Raw genomic sequence first — 26,287 nt, 5'->3', positions numbered from 1 at the left:
TCCTGAGTTCAATTCCCAGCAACCACATGGTGGCTCACAACCATCTGTAATGAGATCTGGTGCCCTCTTCTGGTGTGCAGATGTACATGGAAGCAGAATGTTGTATACATAATAAATAAAATATTTAAAAAAATAAAGCAAGAGGAAAAAAAAGATACAGAAAGGAAAAAAGAATAAAAGATACAAATAGGAAAATTATCCTCATTTTCAGATGGAACGATCCGATACTTAAAAAAATAACCTTAAAAGATTCCACCAAAAAAACAAAGTTAGATATAAAACGAACATACAGGTAGTGGAGAGATAATTCAGGGAATAAAATGTTTGCCTTGAAAGCTCAAGGAGCAGAGAGCAGATTGCTAGGACTCAGGTAAACGCTAAGCAGGCAGGGGGCCACCTATAATCCCGACAGAGACAGGACCCTCAAGTCAGCCTGGCCTGCTAGACTCTCCAGAACTGACCAACTAAGGACTCAGTGTGAGACCCTGCTGCCTCTCAGAGTGGAGAGAGACTGAAGAGACAGTCCCAGTGGGCCTACACGCACTGATACACACACGTACCAGCACACAGGTGTGCTTGCACCTTCAAACACGCACACCCCATACATACACGAAAACCAACCTAAAAACAGTTCACATTTTTTATATCTTCAAAAGCTCACTAAGAAATTAACAAGCAAAAACCTAGGAGAAAACTAACAAAGATGAAAGACCTCTATGAAGAAAACTATAAGACACAGAAGAAACAAATTCCAGCTAGATGTGCCGGGGCTCACGCCTTTAATCCCAGCACTCCCAGCACTCGGGAGACAGAGGCCAGCGGATCTCTGTGAGTTCGAGACCAGCCTGGTCTACAAAGTGAGTCCCAGGACAGCTGGGGTATAGTATAGTGAAACGCTGTCTCAGACAGAACAGGCTGCAGAGCAATAGGATAAAAGAATACTGACTTCTGGCCTCCATATACATATCCATGAACAAGCAAGATGCACGCGTACAATAAATAAAATCCACTGAAGAACTAAAAATGCTGTCTAATTAAAATGATTAGGCCAATTTTTTGTTTGTTTCCAAGACAGGGTTTCTCTGTGTAATCCTGGCTGCCTTGGAACTCACTCTGCAGAGGAGATCGGCAGGCCACCACTGCCAAGTTCAAGGTCCATGTTTTCAATAATCAACAGAAGAGGCCAGGAGCGGAGCTGAAAGGGAGATAGAGCACCAGCCCCAGTACGGCCCAGACGTCTCTCACTAGTACACGGGCACAGATTAACACAGACATGGAATGAACGACTCAAGGAATAGTCCTACTAGCTTCTGTTCTAAGCTAGACCTTCAAAGGTTAAAATAGGTCCCACTGTGTGAATTAGAGTTTTATTAAAGTCACGTTTAAAATAAGGATAAACATTTCCAAAATACAAATATTGCCAGGTATGCCTGTAATCCGTAGCACTTGGCAGTAGAGACCAAATTAAGAGTATAAAGTCATGAACCACTTGGGTGACCAAGAACCTGAGATTAGATAGCCCCAGACCTCAGGTAAAACCAAATACTAGTGTTCTTATAAAAAATGTCAGTAAAATAACTCCCAATGACACTCTGCTATACTCACAGGTCAGTGCCTTGCTCAGCCATCATCTGAGAAGCTTCCTTCTGCCACAGATGGGAACAAATACACTGACTCAGAGCCAGACAACGTTCAGGGAGTGAGAGGCCAGACCTTGGAACACTGGACCCCTAAATGGGACGACTATCAAATCTCTCCCCTCAGGGCTCGCTCAGAGAACCCCAAGGAAAGGAGGCAGAAAGATTATCAGAGCCAGAGGGCAGGGAGGACAGCAAGAAAACAAGGCCCTCTAAATCAACGTAAGCAAAGCTCACATGAACTCAGAGACGAAGGCAGCATCCACAGGGCCTGCATGGATCTGTACCAGGTCCTTTTGTATGTATTATGGCTTCCAGTTTAAGGAGGTTTTTTGTTTTCTTTTTCAAGACAGGGTTTCTCTGTGTAGCTTTGTAGACCAGGCTGGCCTCAAACTCACAGATATCCCCTGGCCTCTGTCTCCCGAGTGCTGGGAGTGCTGGGATTAAAGGCGTGAGCCACCACAGCCTGGCCCAGTTTAAGGTTTTTCAGGGAATTCCTGAGTGTGGGAACAAGTGAGTCTCCACGCTTCTCGTGCTTTCTCTTGGGCTCTTTTCCTTCTGTTGGTCTGACTTGTCCAACTCTGATGTGTTAGTTTTTTATTTATCTTTTTATATTTTATTAGCAACAAAAAGTTTAAGGTCATCCTTAAAGTTTGTAACAATGATAGTTACAAGGCTAGCTTGGGCTATATAAGACTATCTCAAAAAACTAAAACTAGAAAACAACCCTCTCTTCCCCAAATTTTTCACTTACTTTTTCATTTTTTATGGTTGCATATAGGTAAACTTCAAAAGTATCTTCTTCCACAGCACAAAGTTTTGCTTCTACTTGGGTAGTTGCTAAATGGTAATAAATGGACATACAATTGAGCTGACGTTTTTGTTTTTTTAAAGCAAGCATACTCTCATTAGGTGACCAACCAGTAACATTTAGGCCTTTCACAGCCACTCATACTTCAGAACAGGGAGGCACAGCCCAAGAACCCTGACTGACATGCGTCAGGACAGATACTGCAACCTAAACAGTGTCAGACGAGGTCAAAAGAATGATGCATGAGCCAGGTCGTGATGGCTTTATCACCTTTAATCCCAGCACAGGGGTGAGGGTGGGGGGGTGGGGGCAGGTGGATCTCCGAGTTTGAGGCCAACTTGGTCTACAGAGCGAGTTCCAGGACAGCCAGGGTTACACAGAGAGACTCTGTCTCAGAGAATGGTGCATATAAACAATATGGGGGACTGTGACAGAGACAGCAGGACAAAAGGCAGGGGGCCTCTTTTACCTTATCTGGTTCCCTGGATTGTTCTCAGATGTAATTCATACCTCCTGTGTTAAACATTTACACTCAACTTCTAAGACATGTTTCTTCTTGGTGGGTGTCAGAACATAGCTATAGAACCCAATCTGGTTAGCGTGCCCTGAATCTGGATACGGCTTTCAGCTTTGCTTTCATGTTTTCCCAGATATAATCTACGGTATGTATGTGCAAGGCAACTGTGTTTAAACTGGTCTGTCCTGAGAAAGCCCTGGGAAAGAGCTGTTATTTGAGATTATTTACATGCTTTTCTGATCATGGTTTTCTGTCCTCAGCCTTCCCCGGATTACTGTTTTCTTTGTTACATCCGTGTATAAAATGTACACTGAAACTGCAGTAAAGGTTTTTACAGCATTTGAATGCAGTCTGCCCCGTTCTTAAGGTTTTCAAATCCCAGGTCTTACAGACAGATAAGCAAAGGTCAGCAGAAGTCGACAAACAGTTAAAGACATCTTACATGCCTTGTTAGCAATGATAATCACACAACAAATGTACACTTATTATCCCTTGCTTAGGAAAAGAAGCATGGCCTTCCATCAACTGCTGAATCAAGAAAATCCACACACATTCCCTTTGTACAGCCTCCGCATTGAAAGCCATCTGCGAGGCAGGGACTGTTATTGTGAGAGGGTCCTCTACACAGCCAGCCCTTTATTTCAGCTGACAATTACTGGCGTCCAAATCCACCTGCAAAATCAATGTGATACCTGGCATGGAAGGGGCTCCAAGTAACTTAGGGAGCCCCATGAGGAGGGCCAAACGGCCATGCATGAGGATCTCAGACATCTGGCAACAGAAGGAGAAGGCACCGTACAGATCGATTCAAAGCAGTCTGCAAACCTTCCCTTACCTCTTAGAATGTTCTGAAAATACTGGATAGCTGCACTGTCCCATTTGGTGGCAGGTCTGGAAGAGCAAACGGATGCAGCTTCATTGAGTGAAAAGCATTGGCTAATACACCACTGCCATTCTGTTAGCTGGACGATGGGCGTTTTCCACGCTGTCACACAGCCAACACAGACAAGGAGCCGATGCCAGCTCTGCTGCAGGGTACAGACTCCAGGTGTATCTGACAATGCCATCCTCACAGCTCAGACAGTTACAGAGGCCCTGCCGAGATGTTTTTGCCCCCATTCCAATGTATGGTACCTTCTGCCCACCACCATCCCCAGTCACTAAGTGTGCACCACCCGTCACTGGCTGAGAGAGAGAATGGCAACACACACTGATCAGCCAGCCCCAGAGTCCGCCCTGGAAAAGCCAGCTACACTCTGTGGGTGGCCCTCACTCTGAGGCTCTAGTACCCTGGCCCTAGTTCATCTCAGCTCCACCAGCTTGCTCAGTCTACGTCTTCACTACTCTTCACAAAGAATGCCGGAGGAAGAGATGTAGGTGAAAGCAGGACAAGGCAGTGTCTAGAAAGAACAAAAATAAACTAAAGCTTGTTACTGTTAGGTCCAGAGGAAACTGCAATTCCCCACACTCCAAATATCTCCAGATGGACCAAACCTGGACTACCGGAGGATTTCTGGTGGTTAGATAAAAGCCAGAATTCCTCGGCAACTTGTGAAACTGCTTCTCCTCTTTCTCTCTCTCCCTCTCTCTCTCTCTCTCTCCCTCTCTGTCACTCTTTCTCTCTCATGCTCCCACTCTTCCCACTCTGAGATGGCCTTTTGCTCCCTTGCCAATAAATCTCTTGCATGAGATCCACTGCGTGGCGTGATCTCACAGTGGCTCATCTTGGCCCCAACCTGCCAAGGTGCCCCCGTCATGTGACCCTAACATATGGTGGGGGGGGGAGGTCAGATCAGTGTCAGTATCTTTCCTTGACTACCTGAATCTTTCTTTGAGATTATGTCAAAAAAAAAGAAACTACACACACACCACACACACACCACACAAACACTAGACTAGTTGGGTGGTGGTGGTGCACACTTTTAATCCCAGCATTCAGAAGGCAGAGGCAGGCAGATCTCTTGAGTTTGAGGCCAGCCAGGTCTACAGAGGGAGTTCCAGGACAGCCAGGGCTACTCAGAGAAACCTCATCTTGAAAACAAACAAACCCTAGTATAAACCTGAAGGTCATCAGTTCTCCTAGGCTGGCCGGCCACTGCTCCTCCTCCAGGCTAGGGTTGCTGGCACACACCACCATATCTAACCTTTTATATGGGTTCCAGGGAATCCAAATTCAGACTTGTTTGCAAGGCAGGCACTTTACCGATTGACCCATATCCTCATTGCCAAAGAAACACTTTTTTTTTAAAAAAAAAAAAAAAAGATTTTATTTATGTATTATGTGTACAGTGTTCCGTCTGCATGTCTGCCTGCAGGCCAGAAGAGGGCACCAGATCTCATAAGGGATGGTTGTGAGCCACCATGTGGTTGCTGGATTTGAACTCAGGTCCTCTGAAAGAGCAGTCAGTGCTCTTAAACTCTGAGCCATCTCTCCAGCCCCCCTAAAGAAACACTTTTTAAAAACATTTTATTCTGTGTATGTCTGTGCACCACTCAGTAAGTGTTGGTTGCCTGTAGAGGCCACAAAGGGGCCCTGGATTCCCTGGGATTGGGAGCTATCCATGACTGTGACCTCTCATGTTGAGGGCCAGGGATCCAACCAGGTCCTCTGAAAGAACAGTTGGTGCTCACAACTGCAGGGCCACATTCCCCAGCCCCCAAGAAGGCACTTTCTATATACAACAAAAATGGTAGAAGCTGCTAGTCTTTTTAAGGGAAACAAGCATCCATAAAAATTGTGATACACATGCTAAGGAAATTATTTTAGCTAAAACAAAACCGTTTTACATGTTGAAGGTGACTGAAACACAATGGGAAACCCTCTGCCAGTGCTGGGCACTCGGTCATGAGTGTGCAGAAGGCTCTCCCTGACCACCACCGCAATCCGAGCCGGGGATCCTGTGGTGAGAGCAGGGAAGGAAAGAACTCTCTGAGATGCTAATATGCAGGCTGCTGTCCACCTCATACCTGGAGAAACAGCACCTAGTGACTGTGACAGGAACACAGTAAGCATAGGCCACAGGCCACTGCCCGGGAGCCTCTCTCCCAGTCCCCAAGGGCCAAGGTTCCTAAGTGGTGGCGGGCAGCCACACCGGAAGCACTGGCCTCTAGATGAACTAGCTTATTACCCTGTGTGGACAATCCAAGGCCAACCACAAAAGCAATGCATCACCTCAAGCAAACGGGTGATGGTGTGAGGAGGGCTGGATGAGAGGCATGGCGTAAGGAGCCCATGGGAGCAGCCAGGTAGGTGGCTTCCACAAAGGTGACACTTCCAACACAGCTGAGAGGAGTCAAAACAGGGCTGCTCCCCGAGTCTCTTCTTGCCATAATACCACAGTCCTGGAGAAAAAGGATGGCACTGCCTGCTAACACCACAGGAGGCAGAAGGCAGAAACCAAGCCCTCCACTCATATCTATCCCAGACACAAGTGGTGACTACTAACTAGCGCAGGGGGCTATCCTGTGCAAACACTGGCGCTCTGGCCAGATGCTGAAAGAGGTGAGGACAGGCAGGGCGCTTGCATTTAACACTCCCCGGCTACAGAGGTTTGCTCATGTGTTGTCCATGTGTATATGTACTTGTTCATAAGAGTGCGGGTGCAAGCCTGTGCGGGCGCGAGCACACGTGAGTAGGGCCAGAGGCTGACCTCACTTATCTTCCTCTGTCGTGCTCTACTTTAGTTACTGAGACAGAGTCTTTCACTCAGCCAGAGCTCACCAATCCAGCTAACCTGGCTACCCAGCTTATCCTATCGCCTGAGCAAGTATCATAGGACCCCCCCCCATTTAGTTCCCGGGTTTCTGTGGGGGTGCTGGGCATCCAAACCCCACCCCCCCTCCTGTACTGCAAACTCTTTTCCACTGAGCTATCTCCCCAGCCCTGCAACTGTGTGTGCTACGTGGACACGCCAAGTGGTTTGGAAAGACAGTAACTAGCTGTCAACAGGCAAAAGGTTAAACACATATATGACAATTATATCCACTTATGAGAAATGCTAAAAAACTAGAAGGAAAGACACATATATTGACCTGCCACACAGATGTATATATTCAAAGGTATGGCTCTTAAGAGCTTTAAAAAACAAAAACAAAAACACAAGGCCTTCCCAGAGGGAAGACAGGGGGCTGGACAAGAATTGTGATCAACTTTTTTCTTGGGGGAGGACGTCTCACTGCGTTGCCTTAGCTGGCCTCAAACTACTGAGCCTATGCTTCAGACCCCAAAAAGTAACTGGAGTACAGGCCTGCAACACTGCCCTCAGATAATATCCTTTAATGGTTCTTGATCCCATGTTTTCCATTATGGTTAATTCTTACAACTTAAAACAGGGCCACAAGCACAGAGCTCAGGTCTTCCCAAAAGAAGCTCACTCACTGCAACCTTCAGGAAGAGGCTGCCATGGGGATTCTGCTCCCTGCAGACAGCACAGACCAATGCAACTGCCAGCCCCGCTAATGGGGAAAAGATTTCAAGGGAACCCCAAACACTTGGTTCACTTAGTTAAGAAGCTGTACTTACTGGAAGCCACATGCATGGCACTCCAGCCAGGGGAGCAGGTAGACCATGTGCAGATCTTCACCTCTCTCCCTGCTGCTACAAATCCAATCCCCCTGCCTCATCCCCAGCTCTGCAGCAGAATCCATACTGCAGACTCCCTCACCCTGCCCCCACCTCTAGTCTGTCACACAGGCCTTCCCCTTCTAACCTACCTCCACCCACTCATTGCTCTACCCCAGCAGGCACTCCCTGAACCCACTCTGACCAGGGACTTAAAGAGCCTAACCCAGGTTTTCATCTCTCTCTCCAAGTCCAATCCCCCCAATTCTTATGCCCAACTCTGTAGCCGACCTGCTGAAGCCTCTCCTCGCTTTCTGTCCCATTTCCAGGGGCCTAAGCAGATCCTGGTGGAACATCCTGCTTTCTTCCATACTGTGGACCCCTTGGCCTGACACCCAGCCCATCCCCATTCCTAAATGTCAGTTCCCAATACCCAGAAACACAGTTTACTTAGGTGTGGCCATTGGGGATTCCATCAGGACCCCAGAAGACTTTCCCACAAAGCAACATACAGCCACCACATTCTCCTAAGAACCAGAGAGGAAACAGAAATGAAGGAACAAAACAACCACCCAACAAAGACAAGACCATATAAACACCTAAAATTATAACCTCCCCAATCCCAGATGCCTAAATGCCAGTGTGAAAACACTGTCAGTAAAAGTGAGGCCAAAGTCTCCACTAGAGCCCAGCAACTCCTCCAGTTCACCCAACATAGATGAAACACAAGGAAAAGACCTTAAAACAGCCTTTATGAGGATGATGGAGGTCCTTAAACAGGAAATGAAACCTATGAAAAAACACAGAGCAGAAGGAAATGAATGAAGCCGTTTCAGAACCAAAAGTGGAAACAGAATCAATAATGAAAACCCAAACTGAGGGAAATCTGGGGATGAAAAATTTGGGAACTCAAAGGGGAAGCTCAGAGGTAAGCATCACCAAAAGAAATCAAGAGATGGAAGAGAGAATCTCGGGCATTGAAGATACAGTAGAAGAAATAGATCAAAAAAATGTTGAGTCTGAAAGAAAACAAGAAAAAAAAACAAAAAAACAAAAACCCTTCTGGCACAGAACATCCAGAAAATCTGGGACACTATGATATGAAAAGACCTAATCTAAGAATAATAGGAATAGCTGGGCATGGTGGCGCAAACCTTTAATCCCAGCATTCAGGAGGCAGAGGCAGGTGGATCTCTGTAAGTTCAAGGGCAGCCTGGTCTACAGAGTGAGTTCCAGGACAGCCAGGGCTACACAGACAAACCCTGTCTCAAGAGAAAAACAAACAAACGAAGAGAAGGAAGAGAAGAAATCAAGGTTAAAGGCCCCAAAAATATTTTCAACAAAATAGAAGATGCCTATCAAGGTACAAGAAACTTACAGAACACCAAGTGGACTAGACCAGAAAAGGAAGTCTCCTTGGTACATAATAATCAAAACACTAAAAATAGAAATAACATTAAAATCTGCAAAGGAAAAAGACCAAGTGACAAATGAAGGTAGATTATTCGAATTACACCTGATTTCTCAATGGAGACTCTAAAAGTCACAAGGGCCTGGACAGATGAGACCACAGGTGCAGGGCAAGAGTACTATACCCAGCAAAACTTTCAATCACAACAGAAAGTAAGACAGTCCATGTTAAAAACAAACAAGCAATATCTACCTACAAATCCAGCCTTATAAAAGATACTACAAGGAAAACTCCAACCTAAATAACTACACCCAAGAAAACACAGGGAACAAATAACCCCAGACCAGCAAAGCTAAAGAGTGAAAACACAACAACATACACATACACACCACCAACAACAACACTCACTAACATCACCACCACCACCACCAGCAACACCACCACCACCAGCAACACCACCACCACCAGCAACACCACCACCACCAGCAACACCACCACCACCAGCAACACCACCACCAACAGCAACACCACCACCAACAGCAACACCACCACCAACAGCAACACCACCACCAACAGCAACACCACCAACAGCAACACCACCAACAGCAACACCACCGGAATCCAACACCATTCATTGTTAGCTCTCAATATCAATGGTCTCAATTCCTCAATAAAAACACAGACCAACAGAATGGATGTGAAAACAGGATCCATCCTTCTGCTGTATCCAAGAAACACAGCTTAAAATCAAGGAGAGACATCACCTCAGGGTCAAAGGATGAAGATATTCCAAGCAAATAGACCAGGAAGCAGGCTGGCATAGACATTTTAGTATCTAACAAAATAGTCTTTAAAATAGTGTCGTGGCCGGCATGTCTCAGTCCCGAACCACAGAAGCAATGAGGTTTGGCCTGAGTGGGGGGCGTGGACTTGGAAATTCCTAGCAACCCAACTGCGATAAAGACCAGACACAGCATCTTGTCATCTTTGGAGAGCTCTCAGTCCCATGCTGCAGACTGGAGTCTCCCATGTATTCCAGCGTTTCCAGCACCCCCTGGCTGCTTTCAGCAGCTCTCCCCAACAGTCTCTACCCCTGTTGACCTCTTGGCAGAAACCCCCCAACCATCTGTCCTCACCCCTCACATAGACCTTCCCCTCAGCCCTGGTGCAGGCTGATTCAAATGCTTAGTTCTGTAGAGATGCAAAACTAGGGGACATTCTCCACTGAGGCTGTGCCACTCAACAGCAAATCAGCTAGCGTCTGCAGTACAGCACAGACCAGAGCTCCGGAGGTTTGGACTCTGAGAAATTCTCTAATGGAATCTTCTCGGCTCCCAACAAGATAGGAAGCACACTACATGCTCATTAAAGGGAAAATACACCAAGAGGACTTTGCAATACTTAACTTCTATGCACCAAACACAAGGGCACCCAAATTTGTGGAAGAAACTACTACAGCTCATTTCATAGAATGATCCTCACACAGTGATGGTGGGTGTCTTCAATACCTCACTCTCACCAACAAACAGGCCTTCCAGACAAAAGCTAAACAGGGAAATGCTGGAGCTGACTGAAGTTATAAACCAAGAGGGCTTAACAGATATTTACAGAACATGCCACCCAAACACAGAAGAATATACTTTCTTCTTAGCACCTCATGGCTTCTCCAAAACTGACCACATACTTGGACACAAAGCAAGTCTCAACAGATTACAAGAAAAAAAACTGAAATAACATCCCACCATCCTATTCGACCACAAGTTAAACCTGGATATCAACAGAAACAACAGAGAGCTTACAAATTCACAGAAAATGAACAGCTCACTACTAGATGAAAAATGTATCAAGAAAGAAATTAAATATTCCCTAGAATATAGGACATGACTTAGGTGGTTCTAAGAGGCAAGTTAATAGCACTAAATGCCTACAATAACAAGTTGGAGAGATCTCAAACTAGTAACTTAACAGCGCATCTGAAAGCTCTAGAACAAAAAAGACACACACATAAAAGGAGTAGATGGCAATAAATAATAAAACTCAGGGGTGAAGTCAATAAAATAGAAACAAAAACTATACAAAGAATAGATCTAACAAGAGTTAGTTCTTTGAGAAAAATCAGTAAGATTGACAAAACCCTATACAAATTAACTAAAAGGTAGAGAGTGAAGGGACCAGACCCCCATTTCGGCAGCCATGACAGTAACACGCACTTGCCTGACCTTGTCTTGGTCACTAGGAGGTCAGATGCCTGCCTCGTGACAAGGAACCAATCAGAAGTTAGCTGGTGGCACTATGCTTTATGGCTCTGGGTGTGCTTTATGACAAGCGCACAGCAATGACGTAGAGAGCATAGCAACCACCCTGGGAGGGCCTATGGGCCATAACAACCAGTTGACCAATCAACACAGGGCAAACCCTCCAAGCCTTGAGGCACACCAATCGTGAGCCTGTGCGTACCCCTAGACACTCCCCTTAAGCTGCCCTATAAGATCTCTCTGCAGACGCTTCGATCTGTCTTTTCTAGCCACCGTCCCTGGCAGGTGGGTGAAAGACCCGAGCTAAAATGGGGTTAGCTCGTTAAACAACTGCAATAAAAGACTCATTGCTTTTGCATCGAAATGGGCCTCTTGGTGATATGGGGATTCAGAATTTGGGCACAACGAGAGAAAATATCCAAATTTATAAAATTAGAAAAGAACAGGGAGACCTAGCAACAGACACTGAAGAAATCTAGAGAATCCTAAGGACGTACTTTAAAACCCTGTACTCTGGGGCTAGAGAGAGATGGCTCAGCAGTTAAGAGCACTCACTTGGCTGCTCTGCCGGACAACCTGGGTTCCGTACCCAGCACCCACATGGCAGCTCACAGATGTCTGTGACTCCAGTTTTAAAGGATCTGACACCTTCACACCAGTGCACATAAGAATAAAGTTAGGTAAATAAAAAAAAAAAAACTGTACTCTATCAAATTGGGAAATCCAAAAGAAATGAATAATTATTGATACAAACTAATCAAGATCCGATCAGCAATTTAAACAGACTCAATCTCCAGTAAAACAGAAGCAGCCATCAGATGTCTCTCAACCAAAAAGCGCAGGGCCAGATGGTTTTAGTGCAGAATTTCAAAAAAGTGCTAATACCAATACTCCACAAAATAGAAACAGAGGCAACCTAACCAAATCCACTTAATGATGTCAGTTACCCTGACACCCAAACCACAAAAAGACCCAACAAAGAGAATTACACACCGATTTTCCTGATTAACATAGATGCAAAAAACCTTAATAAAATACTTGCAAATTGAATCCAAGAACAAATCAAAAATATCATCCACCATGATCAAGGTAAGCTTCATCCCTCAGATGCAAGGATGGTTCAATGCACACAAATCAATAAATGTAATTCACCAGAAAAACAAACTGAAAAACAAAACCATATGATCATCTCATTAGATGCAGAAATGCCTTTGAGAAAGTCCAACATCCCTTCATGATAAAAGTCCTGGGGAAATTACGGATAAAAGGGACACACCTAAACATAATAAAGGCAGTTTATAGAATGCCTACAGCCAGTATTAAACTAAATGGGGAGAAACTCAAAGCAATTCCACAGCAATGAAGACCAAGACAAGGCTGTCCACTCTCTCCATACCTATTCAATACAGCACATGAAGCCTCAGATAGAGCAGTAAGACAACGGAAAGAGATCAAGAACTTGGAAGAAATCTTTATTTACAAGTAATATAATATACACAAGTGGTCCCAAAATCCCACTGGGAGCTCCAACAGCTGATAATCACTCTCAAAGGAACTGAATACAAAATATACTTTTTACCACCACACAACTTATAGAGGGCTAATATCAGAATATATGAAGAACTCACAAAACTATTGCTGTAAGAGACACCATGACCACAACTCTTAGAGAAGAGAGTGTTTAATTGGGGCTTGCTTACAATTTCACAGGTCTAGTCAATCATCATCATGGCAGGAAACATGGCAGCCACACAAGGTGCTGGAGAAGCAGCTGAGAAATCGACTTCACGACCCGCAGGTAGCGGGAACAGAGCAACCTCAAGGTCCACTCCCAGAGACACACTTCTTCCAAAACGGCCACAGCTCCTAATCCTTTCAAACAGTGCCACACCGTGGTGACCCAGTTTTCAAATCTACGAGCCTTTAGGGGCCATTCTCATTCAAACCACCACCACAAGGTATCAAGGAAACAACCCAATTAAAACACGGGCTACAGAGCCAAACAGAATTCTCAATAGAGGAAATTCAAATTGCTGAGAAACAAATGTTCACCATCCACAGCCCATCAGGGAAATGCAAATCAGAAGTGCTCTGAGGTTTCATCTTATGCCCATCAGATGGCTAGGACCATGAAACAAACGTCAGCTCGTGCGAGGGAGCATGTGGAGCAAGGGGAGCACTCTGTCACTGCTGGTGCAGTGCAGACTGTGCAGCCACGAATGGAAAGCAGTGTGGCGGGCGATTCCCCAGGATCTACCTCAGAATCGTCCACCCCAAGAGCCAGCTACTCCACTCTTGGGCATGTACCCAAAACATGCTTCACCCTACCACAGAAGCACCGACTCAACCATAGTCACTGCTCCTCTACTCAAAATAACCAGAAACTGGGAACAACCCAGATGTCCCTCAACAGACAAATGGATGACGTACCACATAAAGAAAATGTGGTACATTAGCACAACGGAGTATTACTCAGTCATTAAAAAACAACATCATGAAATTCACAGAAACTAGAAAAAAATCATCCAGAGTGAGGTAGCCCAGCCCCACAAAGACAGGTATGTATTTACCTGTATGAGGATATTAGCTGTTAAGTCAATGATAAGCAAGCTACACTCTGAGAACCAGAGTCAGGTACAAAGTTAGGATCAGGTAGATCTCATTGGGAAAGAGAAATAGTTAGGATGGACGTGGGGGAGGGGGGCCAAGTGGGGAGGTGGAGGCCAAGGGGGGGCAAGGATAGGATACGGGGAGAAACCGCTAAAATAAAGGGCCCTTTGAGGGGTGGCATGGAAACATAATACAGTGGAAACTTCCTAAAATATATACATATAATGAAGTCCATATAAATGAAATCGCCAAGTAATGGGGCAGATGGAGTCCCAACTACCCCTACCCATCTCTTGTCACCAAACGAAGCTTCCAGCACTAGGACTGGGTTATAGTAACTGAGTTGTCGGCCAAAGGGGTCCCATGGGAATCTCTGTTGCCGAGACTATAGTTTGCTCTCCTCAAACTGACAGCACGGCCTAATTGCTGAAGACAACATCTACACAACTCCGTGAACACAGAGAACTGGAGCTGGTGCCTACCGAGAACCTTCAGCCTGCATTCCAGTGTCTCTGGGACAGGAAGGCGCTCTGTACACCGCCAGAGGAGAACTGTAAACACAAACCCTTAGATCTACAGTGGTGTCCCGCCTGCAAGACATGCTAGGGCAGCAGGGGGCAAAGCTGGAGGGAGTGACCAATACCTGATCTCACTTAAAGCACACTCCACGAGATGGACTCACACCCTAACCGGCTTGGGTGACCACGAACCAGAGCCTAGATAGCTGGGTACCTAGAGTAAGACCAAATACTACTCCTTTTGTTGTTGTGTAAAGGTAGCCATGACACTCTGCTCTACTCATAGGGCAGTACCTTGGCTTCCTCCTGCAGCTTATGGGACAAATACAGTGACCCACAGCCAGATATGCGGAGAGTGAGAGACCTTGGGACACTCAGCCTTAAAAATGGGATTGACTAACAAATCCCTCTCCTGAATGTTCAGGGAACCCGGAGGAAGAGGAGGCAGAAAAAATAAAGAGCCCGAGGGGCGGGGGGACACCAAGAAAACAAGGCCCTCTAAACCAACGTAAGCAAAGCTCACATGAACTCACAGAGACGAAGGCAGCTCGCACAGGGCCTGCATGGATCTGTACCGGGTCCTTTGTATGTATTATGGCTTCCAGTTTAAGGTTTTTCAGGGAATTCCTGAGAGTGGGATCTCGTGAGTCTCTGCTTCTCGGGCCTTCTCTTGGGCTCTTTTCCTTCTGTTGGTCTGATTTGTCCAACTCTGATGTGACAGTTTTTGTTTTATTATACTTTATTTCGCTGTATTTTATTATCACTTAGAACCCTGCTTTCTAATGAGACAGAAAGGGAGTAGATCTGGATGGGAGGGGAGAACTGAGAAACTGTAACCAGGATGTATTAGGTGAGAAAATACCTATTTTCAGTAAAGGGGGTATAATTCAGAGAGGCTTGGTCATTTTCAAAGCAGTTTGGTCTATGTTGGCGGAACACTTGGGAAAAGATTTGTAATGAGATCTCATTATAAATTTCTCACAAGAAAAAAATGGTAAAAGTGGAAAACACTTTCACTACTGCAGCTACCAGAACTTAGAGTGAATTCTTTTATGCTTTGTACTGGTTATGCTTGTTTTTGAGACCAAACCTCACAGTATCACTGAGGCAACAAGCGAGCATGTGGATTACAGGCTTATGCCACCACACCTGCCTTGTTATATTTTCTCTAATTATCACAACCACCCTGATTTCCCTGTTTTTAGTTTTAGAAAAAATTCATAGAGTTAAAACAATTTATCATAACTCACTTTGCTGGCAAATGAACCTAAGTGGTATCCAAAACCACTCAAAATAAAGAGAAACAGGACGGTAACTGGACAGCCCACACACAAAAACTGTACATTACAACAGCTATCTTACTGACCCCTGAAACAACCAAAGTGCTGTGTAAAATGTTGTCAATTAATTCAAAGAAGACAGACAGACGCTGGCATTATCCTTACGCTCAAGCAGCCTGAAATCAACAAGAGTTCTGTCTTTCATGACATTTCATCGCCATGTAATGCTGCTTACTAGGAAGAAGAACTTAAAAACTGCACGTATTCTGTGTGACAGGTTATTGTCTTTTATTTCTAAGATAACCAGGATGTTAGTCCCTATCCCCTCCCTTATTCAGTGAGCCTGTCTCCCATCAGATCCTTTTAGTTAAGATTGAATCTGCAGGTCAACAGTGCCTCTTCACAGTGCCACACATGGTATTACTCAAACCTGCATGCAAGTGGAATCCATTTTTAAATAACTAGATTTTACTTTCTCCGATTGTGCTCTTCATAACAAATGATGGAAACACACACAGAAGTAAAATGGGTGCCAATATTTTAAGCTTTCATAAAGCTGTACTTACACAATTTCAGCACTGTCTTCACAGAAGTCAATGTGCAATGTCACAGGCTTTGTACAGTAAAGTCTGAATTTTTTTGCTCTATACGGAAGCTGCATAAAGGATTCTACTGCAACTCGGATGCTTAAAAGTAAAACACAATTATATTGTGAGTAAAAATTATACACAATAAATTCACTTAAAACACACTTATATAATTAGTATACTTTATATAGAAAACAATTCTTCCTTTTTTCTGATATAGCTACAACAATGTTTAGAGACATCTGACCAAGGGGTCATCAGCTGTTCCCAAAAACTTAGGTTTTAAGTATAAAGGTATACAAATTATGAATAAATAACCTGTTATTAAAATTCCATGGCCCAGGAGTTTACACACATACAAAAAAAAATGTGTGAGGAATACTGAAAACAAATGAACCTGTCAAGAAGTCTACATAAAAATTTTATTTTCTTTTAGACAAGGTTCAGACAGGCATGCTCCCATGTGCTAAGTGCTAGGATTACAGACATGTGATACAATCGCCATGCCTGGCTATTTCAGGGTTCAAAATTCCAAATTCAGAGGGTGAATGCACCTGCCACCAAGTCTGATAGCTAAGTCTGATCTCTGAGATCCACACAGGTCTCAGAAGGGAAAGGAAAGAATTAATTTCTGCAAGTTGTCCTCTGACCTTCATACGTGTACTGTGGCTTAAATCTCAACCCCAAGGCTCACAGTATATCAGAACACACAAAAGTGTCTGTAAATAGATGTTGTCACAAGAGCTGGAGGACATTATAAGTTCAGTATTTTTTCTGCAGGCAAACTACAGGTCACTTTAACCTATCACAGGCTCTCTTCCTGGGCCCCCACCATTCTCTCCAAGGGCAACCACACAGGCTTGTTATCTAGGGCAGGTTAGAAAATGGTGACCGTACTGAACTTTTTTCTGGACTCTTTCATCATATAATTCTCTTGACCTAAATAAAACAATAAAACAAACAAAACCATCTGTTGTAAAGCTACGGACACAAGCTGCTTCTTCCTGTACTCTGTGAACCCTAATGTCCCACTTGCCACACGCCTCTGATGTAACTGGAGCCTACTTTGTACAGTGCCTTACTCATGGGAGGAAGGGTCCTCATATTCACTGGCCTATCAGTTCAGTAAACCATGACATTCAGTCCCAGAATTGGAGGAGCCTGCCCAATGGACATTTGGGTCCTGTGACCTACCTTAAGCGATGGTCATACCCTCCCTGTGTGAAGCAAGATAACCAAGTACTTATGTGTGTTCCCTAACAGTGGTCTGCACTCTCCTCTTCTGTCATTGTTGGCAGCACCATTCTTGGGCCATATCTCCCTCTAAGATCTACTGTGTCCATGAACAAGCTAGGGGAACAGACCAGACAGTGGTTGGCAGAGGCACCGAGATGCAGAGAAAACGGCTTGTCTTATGCTTTCAGAACAGAAGCCACCTACAAGCCCCATTCTGATCGCGTGTGTTTCCAAGTCTCTCCTTTAAAAACTGACACTGATTTTGTTGGAGACACAGCTTAACAGTTAAGAACATAGGCTGCTACAGAAGAGGTCCTGAATTTGGTTCTATTACCCACATCAGGTGACTCACAACTGCCTCTAACTACAGTTCCAAGGATCCAATGGTCTTATGACATACACACACACACACACACACACACACACACACACGCACGCACGCACGCACGCACACCACATGTACACATAATTAAAAATACATCATCTTTAATTTTTAAAAACAAGAATTAAATGTATTTCTTTTACTGATGTTTTCCTTTAAAAATGCCATTTGTCTCCTGAAGGCATATAAGGCAAAATGAACACATATGTACTTTTTAGATTTTACTGGAATGTACTTGGCAAAATCCACAAGGAAGCACTCTGCCAGGTAATGGTCTGCAGAAGAGACGATTGACTTAATCACAGCCCTGCACCAGCACTTCAGCTCCTGGCAGTACACCACACACACCTGCAAAATGAAAACAATCTCTAGTCACATACGAGAGACCTCAGAAGTCCCTCAGATCGTCACAGGACAGAGCTGCGTGATCAGTGCTCATCAGGGCAGAAGTTCAGGAAATGTTTTCTTATTACAGACGTTCCCTTTAATCAGTTTCTGTTGCTCACAGTTAACTATAGTCTGAAAAGATTAATGCAAATTTGTGATTATCCTCTCCTCCAAGCAGCATTAGGAATTCTTACACCATCTTGCTCATTGAGCCCGGACTGTGAATTGCTCACTCGCCCAGCACATACTGTGTGAACAGGACTGGCCTCATCACTTAGAAGTCATCCTGGCTTGGACATCAGGCCAGCTGTCATAGGACTGAAGCACTTGGTTTAAATAACCTGAATTTCACCTACAAATAGCCCTAGAGCGGATTTTTATTACAGTGGATTTTATTATTGCAGTGTATTGTGCCATGATGATGTTAGTTTATTATTGTCGCCAGTGTCTTCCTAGGCCTAATTTGTAAATTAAGCTCTGCAGCAACTCAGATCTCCACGAGGGTATTAGCAGGGTGGCTCCTTAACCAGGCTGTCTCTACAACACGCAAGTTAAAATGCATTGTTCTCTCTCCTTCAAAGAACAAAGCCTACACACTGCCATCAGATGCTTCAACCCTGGAATCCTTTTTCCCGTGGCTCCTCACTTTAATGTCTGCTTTCTGCCTGGCACAAACAGTCCCTGGCGCTATACTGAGTCTTCAAAAAACTATTTGCTGAATGCCTGCAGCTGCTCTTACAGGAACCACTCTGACAGAGTGATGGCCCTTACCATCCTTACTGGACCACAGGACCCCACCAGGCCACAGGCCACTTGACTGGCAATCCAGTCAGGCAAACCATGTGCTGACCACAGGATAACTGTCATGTTTTCACCATGACAATAACTGTAATAAAAATCCACTCTAGGGCTATTTGTAGGTGAAAAGCAGGTTATTTGAACCAAGTGCTTCAGTCCTATGACAGCTGGCCTGATGTCCAAGCCAGGATGACTTCTAAGTGATGAAGAGGCCAGTCCGGTTTACACAGTATGTGCTGGGTAAGCCAACAATTTCATCAGCCACCTGCAAACTGAAGCTGGAAAATACAGTGTAGCCATTCCACAAGAACTCTGTAGAGTTCAAAAGTCAGTGAAGGGCACTTTTAGATTTTATTTATTTATTATGTACACAACATTCTGCTTCCATGCATATCTGTACACCAGAAGAGGGCACCAGATCTCATCACGGATGGCTGTGAGCCACCATGTGGTTGCTGGGAATTGAACTCAGGACCTCTGGAAGAGCAGTCGGTGCTCTTAACCTCTGAGCCACCTCTCCAGCCCGAAGGGCACTTTTATTGAATGCCAAAATCAAAGTCACTGTGGGAGATGCTGTACAGTCAACTCCCTTCCACGGCCAGCAGATGCTGAAACTGCCATTCTCCAGCAATCTCTCAAGTACAACACTGAACAAATAATGAACAGCTTGTAGCTCAGTAGATCTGTATGCAAAAACTCAGCGTCAATCCTGGTCATGGAAAACACACACCTTTGTGGTGGTGACAACCTCCCTATAAAAGTGTGCCTTCTCCGTCCTGCCTCTTCAAAAGGGGAAGAGGAAACAAGAAGCAGCAGCACCTGGGGCAGGGCTCTAATTCCTGTCTCCTGGGTGTGAAATGCCCAGGCTGCTGCAAAAGGACTATGGTCTTGAGCCATATGTACTCCTGTATGCTGCCTGCTGCCCTGTCTTCCGCAGCCCACATCCAGAGGGCAGTTTACAGGAGGATGCTCCTCCCGGGGGAAGCAGCACCAGAGCCGCTGGGTCAAGGGGCTCTCTGACAGACATTTGCTTTTAAAAAGAAAGGAAAGAAGACTCCAAAGCCACAAAGATCAAGATGGTACTGTGCGTGCCAAGGGGCTGGGGATAAAGGTCAGAGGCGGGCATGAGACTCAGGGCTCCGTCCCTAGTACAGGATAGAAAGCAAGTAAATAAACAGAGGAGGTGAATACCGAAGGGAATAACTGGGGACCAGTCACTAAGATGAAAAACTGTGTAAGTAAAAATCATCCTTAAGGGGGTCGGAGAGCTGGCTCAGTGGTTAAGACCACTTCAGAGGATGCAGTCAGCCACCAGTTAACCACAGAGGCCTGGAGGTCTGTACAGAGAGGAGACAGCAAGGGAGACGGTGAGGTAGAGACTGAGGATTCGGGAGAGGTCAGAAGTCTCTGGTGGCTACGCTCTGCTTCTCTGACCTCTCAGCTTTTACCCCAATATTTGACTCCCGATTTTTTTATTAAGATTAATTAGATTCATGATTCAAACACTGGCTGCTCTTCCAGAGGACCCGGGTTCAATTTCCAGCACCCACATGATGGTTCACAACCATCGATAGTGGGATCTGGTGCCCTCTTCTGGCATAAAGTTGTACTTGCAGATAGACCATAAAATGCCTAATACATAAATATATAAAATAAATACATAATATGTAAATATATAAAATACCTAATACATAAATATATAAAATAAATACATAATAGGTAAATATATAAAATAAATACCTAATAATAAATATATAAAATAAATACATAATACTCAAATTTTTAAAAAGATTCTTAAGTGTTTACCCTACAAATTGCTTATTTTCTCTGTTTTTGTTGTTGTTGTTGAGACAGGGTCTTTCTACATAGCCCTGTCTCTCTGGCCTCGAACACAGAGAGAGAGAGAGACCTGCCTGCCTCTGCCTCCCTGCAAGTTCTGGGGTTAAAAGTGAGTGCCATCCCGCCCCACTAACCATTTCCTATTTTATTAGTTAATAAATGAAGAAAGGTTTTCCTTTTGACTTTATGAGTCCTAACTCCAGAGGTAATGAGAAAAATCTTCTATCAAAACCAGCAATGAAAGAGCTGACTCAGGCTGTGGTGGCCACTACGGGGAGAGATGGTTAAGGGAAACACTGATGGCAACGGCAACGGGGAGATGAGGTTGTCACCATCTCAACCCCTGGGCGTCGCAACATCGCCTAAGTGAATACAACAGCAAGTTCGCAGCATAAATATTACTGAGGGAAAGAGAGACCAAATCTATCCAAAACATTTAACCATGTTATCAGTCTATCCAAAATATAAAGGACAAAAGGGAAAGTTAAAAAAAGTAAACAGGCTATCTGAAATATGCATACACACACACACACACCTTCAAAGACCAGCTGAGCTAGTTTCACTTTTGGTGCTAACACCCAGTGTTACATGAAAAATAACACACATGTTACTAATGATAATGGGAATGGAGACACTCAAATGTTTTTTAGGTTTTTTTCCCTCAAAACAAGCTTATAAATCTTTTCCTATCACACTATTACTAAAGTTCACTCCTGAACAATGGCTGACAAGAGGGCCGGACTGTGGACAATGGAGTTTATGTTGCAAGAACACAAAGGGGCCACAACAGGGAACAAGTAGAATCAAGAAACTAAGTTGTGCCGGGCGTTGGTGGTGCACGCCTTTAATCTCAGCACTCGGGAGGCAGAGGCAGGTGGATCTCTGTGAGTTCGAGGCCAGCCTGGTCTACAGAGCGAGTGCTAGGACAGGCTCCAAAGCTACACAGAGAAACCCTGTCTCGAAAAACCAAAAAAAAAAAAAAAGAAAGAAAAGAAACTAAGTTGCCCAAAGCCTGAACAAGAAGAAGGAGGAGGAGGAGGAGGAGGAGGAGGAGGAGGAGGAGGAGGAGGGAAGGAAGGAAAGAAAGAAAGAAAGAAAGAAAGAAAGAAAGAAAGAAAGAAAGAAAGAAAGAAAAAAGAGAGGAAGCACCAACACTAATTAAAATCCCATGTCCTATTTGCCGAAGCCCCTACATGCATAGGTTGGGTCTAGACTATTCTGGCTCCCAGCCCCAGGAAGACAGCCCTGTGCTTTCATAGCCAGCTCAGCTGGGGAGATAGCTCTACTAATAAAGGTCCCCGCTGTCCAGGCCACTGGAGTCTGATCCCTGGGGCCCGCCCACTTGGTAGGAGAACCTCACCTAACCATCCTCTTCCAAGACTACGTTCTACCTTGTCCATAATAAACCAGCATCAGGCAATGACAGGAGTAGCTGAAATATTCCAAGGCTTTCACCATCTAGGTAGAGACCTCTTTGCATTTTGGCTGCTGCTGTAAACACTGACATCTGTAAAGCACATTCAGGTCTAATGGTAACACAGAAAGACACATACCTGCCCTTCTTCCAGCATTAATGGCTTTATTTCTATGTCTTGGCACATGCTGTTATAGAAGTCATTCATGGCACTGTTGAGTTTTTGATAGTCGACTTCTTGTTCTAAGAAATGACTACATCCTTTTATGATTACCCAGAAGCAACCTGGATCTTCAATCTGTGATATTTTAAGAAGACAAAACAATGTAGGATTTAGAAGCAGAGTCATGTGATATAAAACCTTAAATCACAGTAACTGTTTCTAACATCAAGTGATCTAACAAAACCTTGACAAGCATCTTTGTCTTAAATGGTCAGATTGAGCTGGTGTAATGGGGCATCTATGTGACTTTCGTGGCAGCCTGGTCTACACGGTGAGTTCCAGAACACTCAAGGCTACATGGCGAGACCCCATCTTGAAAACACGAAACAAAACAAAACCAAGCTAACAAAAATATAGAAGCAAACAACAAAAACAAAAGGTTAGATTGAAGATAAAACTCCCAAACACATAAACAAGCATAGGCAAGCAATTCTCAATGATGAGCACAATTCAGAAACCAAACAGGACACTGGGCATGGCAGCACACGTATGTAATAGTATTCAGGAGGCTGAGGCAGGGGGATCACACACATTCACACTCCGTCTAGACTATGAGTCTAACACCTGTTTCAAACTCTACCCCCCAAAAGGCAAACAGATACCTTGATCTCCAATATTTCAAAACCATTCATGATATACATAAGCAAGCCGTGGACAGTTATTTGTAACCTGGTTTTTCATTTTTATTTTTTTGTTCATTGGTGTTCTGCCTGCATGTATGTCTGTGTAAAGATGTCAGAAGTCCTGGAAATGAAGTTATATGTCACGTGGAAGCTAGGAATTGAACCTGGGTCCTCTGGGAGAGCAGCCAGTGCTTTTAACTGCAGAGCCGTCTCTCTAGGCCATGTAACCTGTTTTTAAGAAAAAACCTGCAGGTTTGGTAGTGGTGGTGCACGCCTTCAATCCCAGCACTCGGGCAGAGGCCAGCCTCAACTACAAAATGAGCTGCAGGACAGCCAGGGCTATTTTAGAGACCCTGACTCAAAAAACAAAAACAAAAAAGACTGAAAGATAAAGGGGGAAACAAAGTAAGAACCTAAGTGTGGGAAGCCTCGGAAGCTCCGAGTGGGTCCGTAAGGAGCAGATAAAGTCCTGGGTGGGTGAGTGTGCACTGTTGAGGTGGGCACAGTGGGTCAAGGACACCAGTGCTTCAGACTGAGGAGACTCAGCAAAGCCTTCCTTCTGGTTGGCTTGTGGATGGTGACGGGTGTATAAAAACTTGTAACTACAGCTTCTCCTCCTCAAGAGGCTCTGACACAAAGAGCCTTCGGGGCCTCGCTAACTCTTCATGCTCCTGCTGTACTGAATGAACTCACTGGGGTTCTGGTCCCTGCATAGTCGTTACTGCTCCACCAGAGTGTACACAGCCCACATCATCTCAGTCCATGTGTCTGCGTGTCTGTGTGTCTAACCTTTCCTCATTCCCTTGTCACCTCAGTCACGTTAAATCCAAAGACACACGGGATGCAGTGCGTGTGAACTTTCTAGTATTTATTCAACAGGGAAGTGGGGGCTGGAGATGTAGCTCAGTTGGTAACACACTTGCCTAGCATGTGTGACAATTTTGTTGAAATGTGATGTGTCAGCATACACCTGTAATCCCAGGGCTTAGGAGGCAGAGGGAGGGCTATCAGGAGTTCAATATCACCCATAGTTATACAGCGAGTTCAAGGGCTGGCCTGTCTCACAAGTGGGTTAGACGGGTAAGGGAAAGCCAGTGTGATGGGGGATGCCCTGTATGCTGTGAGTATGTGTTTCTCTTATTGGTTGATGAATACATGCTGATTGGCAGTAGCCAGGCAGGAAGTATAAGGCGGGGCTACCACACTAGGAGAATTCTGGGAGGAGGGAGCGGTCAGGGAGATGCCATGTAGCTACTGGGAAGGTAGGACACCGGGCATTCTCCAGTGAGGTAAGGCCATGAAGAAAAACATAGATTAATAGTTATAAGTTAATAATTAAGAGGGAGCTAGCCAGTAAGAAGCCTAAGCCATCGGCCAAACAGTTTATAAGATTAATATAAGCCTCTGTGCGTTTATTTGGGGTTAAACAGTTGTGGGACCAGGTAGGACAGAAACTCCGTCTATAAATGGCACTCCAATCATGGGGCAAGAATTTCAATGTAAAACCTGACATAAGCTTAAAACGAGATTCTAAAAACAAAAAAACAGAGGCAAGCACTGCTTCTTGGTAGCAGCATTTTCTCAGGTGGGCTCTGTTTGCTAGAGGCAAGCAGTAGCTCCAGGCTCCTTTAAGAGAGGCTTCCTTACTCAGCGTTTGCAGCAAAAAGTACTCATGGCTCTTTTAAGAGGCCCTGCTAAAACAGTTAAGTGGTGTTTATAAAGAGCCGGCAGCATGCTTCTTGGTGATGACATGAACCTGGACACTCCACCATAAAGACTAGACTCTCAAAAAGCCAAGGAATAGGGCAGAGTCAATGACTGCTTTCAGATTAAAGACTCATGTGGCCAGAAAAAGACAGATATACAGAAAAGACAGATTCAGAGAAAAGAAACAAAACCTCTAAATAGTATATAGTGTGTTTAAAAATATACTTAGGCTTGGGAGAGAAAAGAAAGGACAGAGAAAGTCTTTAAAAAAGAAATAGAGTAGCTGGGTGTGGTGGAGCACACCTTTAATCCCAGCACTCAGGAGGCAGAGGCAGGTGGATCTCTGTGATTTCCAGACCAGCCTGGTCTACAGAGCGAGTTCCAGGACAGCCTCCAAAGCCACAGAGAAACCCTGTCTCAAAAAATAGAGTAATAAGAAAAGCCACATAAAGCTGAAAAATACAAAAAAAAAAAAATCTGGATACTGTGTTATTGTGTTGTCTTTGAATCGTTTGATTACTGAGGAAGGAGCAACAGCTTCTAAAAGACATTTGATTATAAATTGCTGCTGGATTAATCCAATTTAAAATTTGAAGTCAAGGCATTCTCAAAATATATAAGCCTAAGGACAGGTTACTTTGGAAAAGAGGTCCTGCTTTTGTTTCCATAGAAGATGGAAAAGCTGGGACTGGAGAGATGGCTCAAAGGTTAAGAGCACTGACTGCTCTTCCAGAGGTCCTGAGTTCGATTCCCAGCAACCACATGGTGGCTCACAACCATCTGTAATGAAATTTGGAGTCCTCTTCTGGCAGAACACTGTATACATAATAAATCTTAAAAAAAAAAAAAAAAGATGAAAATCTGTGGACTCCTTCCAGGCTAACATGGTTTTATGAAGCACGACCCCCGGAAGCAGGGGCCCAGGTGATCCAACATCCAAAACAGCTGAGACCATGAAGCCTCAGACTACTCCAGCCAGGACTTGGCCAGGCGTCTGGGCTTTCTCAGGATCCCCATGGGATTGACAGTGCCCCCAAACAGCAAGAAGCAGTTTGGAGAGAATTACGCCCATATTCCAAAATATTGTTTATAAACATTTTCTCATTTAAACGGGGTTGGTTATAAATGGATAATGATCACAGCCAATCTCTTTCTAAAGGAAAAGAGGGAATATGATATAGAAATGAATGCTTTGCATTGGTATGGATTTTGGTTTATTGATATAAATTTAAGGTCAATTTTGTTATATGTATATTTCTACTCTTGTTTAGATATTATGTGTATACAGCTCATTTTAAAATGTAATTTAAAATTAAATACAGATTATAGATAGTCACCTATAATAGTCAAAACTTAGTTATGTTAGGTTTTCTAGATATACAGAGATATATCTCAAATGGATAGGCATTCTTAATACCTTTCAAAGACCTACAGAATATGACATTTAAAACGGTTTATTAGCCTGGCGTTGGTGGCCATGTAGCTACGCCT

At 44.4% G+C, this 26,287-nt stretch overlaps 1 protein-coding gene across 1 annotated transcript in view; it reads right to left on the bottom strand.

The window, feature by feature from the left end:
• Tdrd12 (tudor domain containing 12) overlaps positions 1 to 26,287 on the bottom strand; it is an 80,043-nt gene that overhangs the window by 45,739 nt on the left and 8,017 nt on the right. Inside the window, exons 3-7 of the mRNA XM_035449469.1 lie at positions 22,383 to 22,541; positions 18,017 to 18,153; positions 16,167 to 16,286; positions 3,801 to 3,856; positions 2,392 to 2,477 (exon numbers count right to left, since the gene is read on the bottom strand). Of these exons, the coding sequence (XP_035305360.1) occupies positions 2,392 to 2,477; positions 3,801 to 3,856; positions 16,167 to 16,286; positions 18,017 to 18,153; positions 22,383 to 22,541 (558 nt within the window). The remainder of the gene's footprint in view (positions 1 to 2,391; positions 2,478 to 3,800; positions 3,857 to 16,166; positions 16,287 to 18,016; positions 18,154 to 22,382; positions 22,542 to 26,287) is intronic.

This window comes from Cricetulus griseus, chromosome 9, assembly GCF_003668045.3.
Source record: "Cricetulus griseus strain 17A/GY chromosome 9, alternate assembly CriGri-PICRH-1.0, whole genome shotgun sequence".
NCBI lineage: Eukaryota > Metazoa > Chordata > Mammalia > Rodentia > Cricetidae > Cricetulus > Cricetulus griseus.
The sequence above is the reverse complement of the archived record's forward strand: the minus strand, read 5'-3'. Positions and strand labels throughout refer to the sequence as shown.